Raw genomic sequence first — 7,321 nt, 5'->3', positions numbered from 1 at the left:
ATGGATCATGAAGTCAGAAACAAGAGCACTATAGACAGATTGATCCTGGTGGGGTTCTCAGAATTCCCACAGCTCCAGGCACCTATCTTCCTGCTGTTCCTCACCATCTACACAGTCACTGTGGTGGGGAACGTGGGCATAATTATAGTGAGAAAGATCAATCCCAAGCTGCATACACCCATGTACTTTTTCCTCAGCCACCTCTCATTTCTGGATATTTGCTACTCCAGTGTATTTACACCCAAGCTGTTAGAGATCTTGGTTGTGGAAGACAGAACTATGTCCTTCAATGGATGCATGACACAGTTTTTCTTTGGCTGTGCATGTGTGATTACAGAAATGTTCATGTTGGCAGTGATGGCCTATGACCGGTTTGTGGCTGTGTGTAAACCCCTTCTCTACACAGTAGCCATGTCTCGCAAGCTCTGTGCCCTCCTGGTGGCTGGAACTTACATGTGGGGTGTCCTCTGCTCATTGATACTCACATATTCTCTGGTAAGACTGTCCTATTGTGGATTTAACACCATAAATAATTTTGCCTGTGAGTACTCTGCCATCCTCTCTTTGTCCTGCTCTGACACTTCTTTCAGTCAGATGGCATGTTTTGTCGTTTCTACATTCAATGAAGTGTGTAGCCTCCTGATCATCCTTGCCTCCTATGGCTTCATTATAGCCACTGTCAGCAGGATGCCTTCTAAGGGTGGCCTCCGCAAAGCCTTCTCCACCTGTGCCTCTCACCTGACTGCCATCAGCATCTTCCATGGGATAATTCTTCTCCTATACTGTGTTCCCCATGCCCAAAACTCCTGGCTCCTGGTCAAAGTAGACACTATTCTTTTCACTGTCATGATCCCCATGCTGAATCCCCTGATCTATAGTCTCAGGAACAAAGATGTGAAAGAGACAATCAGGAGGCTAATCTACACCAAACTGCATTCTCTCTACGTAAAATTCAGATAAATATGTTTTTGTATAACTTAAACATGCATGATTCTTAAAAAAAATATATATGAAACTTGTTTCAACTGAATGTTTTTAACATGTTTACATTCATGAAATATTGAATATGAAATGATCATAAATGTTCAGAGTGCTTTATAATTTTCAGTTTTTTTAAAAAAATATGCTGCTTTTGTGTATTTCTTCTAAAAAATTTCAAAAGGTAGTATGCTTCTAAACTTCCCCAGTGAACACTACAGAAGTCAGAATAAGAAGTCCATATCTAGAACTCACTCCTGGTGCTACAGCCTAGCTTTTCCTTGTGCTTAATAGAGGTGCCACAAACAAAAATGAACAGTGACTGCAGCAGATTCATATGCGAGTCTTTAGATCTCACTGTGTTGACCCAGCAGTTCTATAAAGCATCACTTTTTGTCTCACCTTAATAGAGTAAGTACAATGAGAACCCTTATTTATATGATGAGAACTATTGACTGACTTCAGCAAGTAGGTATTAAAAATAAGAGCTACTACTTTTATGCATCCCTTGTTGTCTGAGTTCCAGTGTAATATATTAGAGTTCAATGAAATGTATTGAGATAATGAGGAGTGCAATAAAAAATTTATACTTACCTCTAACAATACTTGTACCCTGTTTTGAGGGATATGACACAATTGTTTTGAAATTGTGCCTTTGATCAGGCATTCTAATAATCAACTCATCTCTTCTGTAAATATTTTATCAGTAAATTTCCTTATGTACCCACTCAGTTGCTTAAACAAAGGAATCAATGCTGTATGGTGTATCTTTCCTTTTCTTCCAAAATTTATAGAATGACAATCACTAAGAAAGAAAAGTATTAAACAGTTGGTTGGGAAATGTATTTCAGGACGTCTGATTTAAGAGTCAGAGTTTCCTGGTCTCTGAACCCTAAATATATGGAATATGCAATCTCATGTGTATCTTATCCTTCCTCCCTTCATTCCATTCCTCATTATCTAATCTAGTGCACCTCTATTTTCCCCTCATTCCCTGCCCCTGCACTTTATTGTGAGTTACCTTTCTTCTGAGTATCAGAGAAAGCGTGTGACCTGTGGTTTTTTGGGACTTGCTTACTTCACTTAGCTTGACAGTCTCCAGATCTATCCACTTGTCAGCACAAATGTCATAGGTAATTTTTCTTTATGACTGAATAAGGCTCCATTGTGTATCTATACCACATTTTCTTTATCTATTCATCTCCTGAAGGACACCTAGGACACTGTGAGCTGAGTTTTGTGCAGGGTGAGAAAGAGGGGTAAAATTTCATTCTACTCCATATGCATTTACAGTTTTCTGAGCTCAATTTGTTGAGGAGGCTGTCTTTTCCCTAGTGTAAGTTATTGGCTCCTTTGTCTAGGATGAGTTAGCTGTGTTTTTGTGTTTTTATTTCTGTGTCTTCTATTCTATTCCATAGGTCTTCTTCCCTGTTTTGCAGCCAATACTAGTTCTATTCCTATAGCTTTTTAGTATAAGTCTGATATTGTGATGCCTCCTGCTTCATTTTGGCTTTCTATTTATTATTTATTTATCCATTTACTTTTGCTAAGAATTGCTTTGGGTATTCTGGTGAGTGCTTCTTCCACTCCCATGAATAATGTAATTGAAATTTGATGAGAATTGCATTGAGTATGTAAATTGTAAACAATATTAGAAGTTCCTTCTGGAATTTTTATGTGAATCCCCCTTATCAAGTAGATCCTTTTTCATTTCCTTGGGTAAAGAATATGTATATTTGTTGATATTAAAATTTAAAATAAATAGTTATTAATGTTTTCATCATTACATGAGTTCACCCTTAAAATCAACTGTGTTTGAATGTGTTGAAAATAACACTACTCAATTTCTAATTAATAATATCATTGATCATTTATCTAAATATTTATGTTGCTTAGAGCTTTCATAAGCCTGAGTACCCTAAACACATACAAAATTTTCACATTTTGGATCACAGCATATGTTCTTTAAAAATATGTTCTGATACATTAACCAGTCATTCAGGGTTGTTATTGTTTGTTTGTTTGGGTCTTTTTAAATTTTCTTGTTGCTTTTCACTATAATTGTTATGTTAGTAAAAGTGAAAAAATTATAAAGCCGTATCCATCTTTTCATTCATTATTTTATGACTGAGAATATTTGACATCATTTTTTAACATATTTTATCTATGATTATGCAGAATGTTATTGGGATACTTCTGTATTTTAACTCAAGGATAAACATCATCACAATGAAGATATGAAATTCTTATCTGTTTCTATATTGCAAATATATCTTCTTGGTTGATACAGCCAGAGCTTAGTTCCTAGATCAAAAATCATGTCCACAGCTCATTAAAATAATTCTTTACCAATCTAATGAGACTACCAATCAGATGATAAAACAGTCAACATCAGATACACAGATGCCTAAACCAAAATCTTCACGTTGTTTGGAAAGCATATGTACCTTTTGTCACTTAATGTAATAAAGAATTAGCAGTTTTTAAAACATAGAAATAATTGCACAATTGCTATAGTGCACACATGGCTTTGGGCTTCTTTTATTCTTTTATTTTTTTTACATGCCATAGTGAAATGAAAGTAGAATAGAGAGGGAAAATGAAATGATTTTGGTTCTCAGTGTTCTGTTTTAAAGCGCTTATTTGCTTGGACTTAAAAGTATTTTTACTGATTAATCTCTGCTGTAACTTAAGCTAATACACTGATGTGGGTAAACCAGCTAAAGTGCTTCCAAGCAAAAATATTTATTCTGCAAGCTATCCCCAATTGAAAACAGTTGATACTTGTAAAGATGAACATAAAATGCTGCTTCATTTTTTCCTACCTATTTCCCCAATTCCTCCAGTGTAACTGTGTCAGAATTTCCAATCCCCTGTAAAAACCAACCAACCAACCAACAAAAACCACAAAAATAACTTGGTATTTATTATTTTCAAATGCCAGTGACTCTGTGCATTTCTCAAGACTTCATAGTCATGAAACTGGGTATTATTTTTGTGGTAAGTGTTTGACACCACTATTGTTTTTACAATGACCTGCACCCTACAAGAGTAAATGTAGCAGGTATGATAGATGAATGAAAAATACCAGTGCTATAATCTATAGGGCTGTTCTGAAGAATATAGCTAGGTCTATAGTGAAAGCCAGATACTTAACATATGCAAGTGTTCTGAACTCCCTAGCTGAAAGCATATTTAGAAAAGATACCACAGTGTAGAGTTCTGTCTAAATACATGTACCTAGGTTGGTACATGAAAAAATTATAAAACCATATCCATCTTTTCATTATTTCAAGACTAAGATTATTTGACATTTTTATTTTGAACAAACATTATCTATGATTAGGCAGAATGTTATGCAAACAAATCAAACAAGACTAAAATGCTTATAACATATAATTATATTGGCATGATTGAAATAAATATGGTCCTGTTCTTACTTTGATGTTTTTGTGATTTTTCAGAGTGTAACCTCCATATAGAAGTCAGGCATTTTTAAGACAAGTCTATCAATATATTGCCAATTTAGAAGAAACTATTCTCCAAGCAACAGATGAGTGAATTTCTCTAATTCTGTTGTTTATACTTCTTCAAAATAACCAGGATTCTCCAGGGTCTGTGTCCCTAGTGTTAAATAGCTAGATGTAAAACCAAGAGCATTATCATGGGATACATGTTCATGAGCTGTATTTTATCACAGCATCACTATGCTTTTGAAAGTTGGAACAATGTTAACTCCCTCCTTTATTGAATTCTATTTTGGAAGAGTCACTGCCTTGAAAGGGATGTGAAATGTATAAGAACATTTTAATCATGAGGGAGAATGTGCATGAATTGTGTTCTTAATGGCAAGGAAGTACAAAATTAAAAATGTATTTCAGGAGAATATGTCTTTTGGTGAGTTGCTTCAATGCTGGGCATCTTTTCACTTCCAAGAGGTGTGTTGAAATCCAGAAATGGCTTGGAGAGAAACAAAAACAAAAACAACTGTGGGGTCTGAGATAGAGGAATGTCTCCTTAGTTCAGTGAATGGTGCATATTCAATATACTAAATTCAGTTTTCATGACTCCAAGGATAATTTGACTGAGTTTAAAACTTTGTTCTGAATTCTATGTCACACTAGAGGATTTAAGTGAACTGTCAATGGTAAGTTTTTGTTTTCATTAATTATTGAATTTAGTAAAATAGAGAACACACCTGAATGCAAACATAAAATAGCAAATCTCTTATGCTTTCATAAATGTTCTGATAATATAAGTGCAAAGAATGTATAGCATGAGAAAAACTCAGATTTGGATAACCATGTACATTTTTTGGAAGAGATATACAGGGAAATTGTTATTAAACAATATTAAAATGCAAGTGGAGGAATGGAGTCAACACAATAGATTAGAAGAAATAAATATTTTAAGAGAATGCAATTTTAAGATACCTGTATAAATGGACAGAATTGCTTGTTGAGGTATTAAGGAAATGTCATCAAAATTCATAGCTTCCATTTATGCACTTTGAAAGACAGTGGAGTCAAAAACATCACTGATTGTAATCAAGGGTTAGTTGGAGAATAGATTTTATTAGATAGCAAGCAATGTTCTGTTGAAATGCCTGCTGGCAAGAGTAGGAGTGAAGAATGAGAGACAGCTTGATATTTCCTCATTTTTCATTAACTGTGCCTGATTTTACAATAGCCCCAACCTAAGCATCTGAAAGGATAAGCAAAGGCAAAAATCACCAGGCAGTGGTTGGGGAGCAATGCAAAGTGAGCATTATCTAAGCACTGGGGAAGGAGTCCATGGGCACTGGAATTCAAAAAGGAATGTGAATTTGAAAACAAAAAATGTTAGAACATAAATGTCTAGGTCGAGTTGTTCAAGATTCTAAGGGTATAAATATGGGGTTTGTGGTTTACCAGTAACCTTATGTGTGACTGTTTGCAAAGGTCAACAGCTCACCTAAGTCTCTGCCATTACACCATGTCAAGTTTGCAAGGTACAGCAGTGCTCTGTGCTGGGACTATAGTGGTAGGTTTCACACAGCCTGTCACTTGAAATACATTAGCAAAAAAATTGTCCCAGTTCTCAGATGTGTTAACATCAGAGTTTTTTTTTTTTATCTCTCTATTCACTGGGATATTGTGTAGATTACAAAAATAAGATGCTTTTATTATTCAGTCTTACATATGGTTTTAGTTCTCTTTGGTCAGCACTCCTAAAATGACCTCATGAAGCAAGGGTGATAGATACTTTGAATGAAAAATTACTATGTTTAGTAGTCTGTTTAAGTGCTGATAATGGGTTGTTTCTTTGTGTTTAATAAAATATGTGCTATAAAAGGCACAGATGGAAGGTAATCCATGTGAAACTGTTACAAAAATTTGCAAAATACACACTCAGCACATCACTGTAAATATTTAGCATTGTCAACCTTCTAAATGACCACGCAGTTTTTCATATAACTGCAAGAATGTATTTATCAGTGGAAGGTTGATGATATACTTAAAAGTCCTCTTCAATAGATGCTTCATGATAAACTGAAAATAAGGTTTGGTAGGTCAAGGCACACCTGCAATCCCAGATACTTGGGAAGCTGAGGAAGAATAATTGTACTACTAGGACAGCCTGAGTAGCTATCCCAAAAATCTAAGGAAATTAGTGAGACCCTGTCCCAAAAAACAACCGAGATGCAGTTCAGTGGTATTACATGCTAGGACTCTGTAACCAAACAACCAATCAAACAAATAAAAAAAAAAACATGAAAAGAAATAGAAAAAAGGAAAGAAAGAAAAAAGAAAAAAAGATACTAGAATATGTCTTGAACATGGAAAAATTAATTATGTTGATAAATAACTGTAAAAGTTTGAGGAAGTATATTCTGTTCCTCAAATTTTTATTCATTTCTTTGTATTTGCATTTAGAACTATTTCCTATTCCCAAGGATTCTCTTGATGTGTCATATAAAAAATATAATTAGCTCAATAATTTTCCGACATTTCTACATGTCTCCGTGCATGTCATAAAATAGTTTCACATGAAGCCTTCCATGCATCAGATACATTTATACACATTTATATACATAAAATAATGATGATCACTACAACTTTTTTATTCAGATAAAAAAAAAGTACAGTCCTGAAGAAAACAGTAACTTCCTCTTTATCAAGGAACAGGTAATGAGTCAAGTAAGAATGCAAAGGTAAGCAGAGGACTCAGCACAGAAAAACTGACAGCTCTCTTCCTCACTGGGCCACACTGAACATCACCTAAGTCTCTGCCATTACATCATGTCATGTTCTGATGTTCCAATTTTATTTATTTCCTCATGTTTTTTCTTTAAAGAAGAATC

General features: G+C 34.7%; 1 protein-coding gene across 1 annotated transcript; it reads left to right on the top strand.

Moving 5' to 3' along the window:
* LOC124090929 (olfactory receptor 1165-like) lies at positions 1-960 on the top strand. The gene has a single exon (XM_046441743.1). The coding sequence runs from the start codon at positions 1-3 to the stop codon at positions 958-960; it is 960 nt and encodes a 319-aa protein (XP_046297699.1).
* The last annotated feature ends 6,361 nt before the right edge of the window (positions 961-7,321 follow it).

Source organism: Marmota monax, unplaced genomic scaffold (assembly GCF_021218885.2).
Source record: "Marmota monax isolate L192 unplaced genomic scaffold, Marmota_monax_Labrador192_F-V1.1 WCK01_AAM20220418_F8-fsc00692, whole genome shotgun sequence".
Lineage (NCBI taxonomy): Eukaryota > Metazoa > Chordata > Mammalia > Rodentia > Sciuridae > Marmota > Marmota monax.
This window is presented reverse-complemented; position numbering and strand designations above follow the sequence as displayed.

Excerpts from the sequence above, each read along its gene's own strand:
- LOC124090929 (XM_046441743.1), top strand. The coding sequence starts at position 1 with ATGGATCATGAAGTCAGAAACAAGAGCACTATAGACAGATTGATCCTG.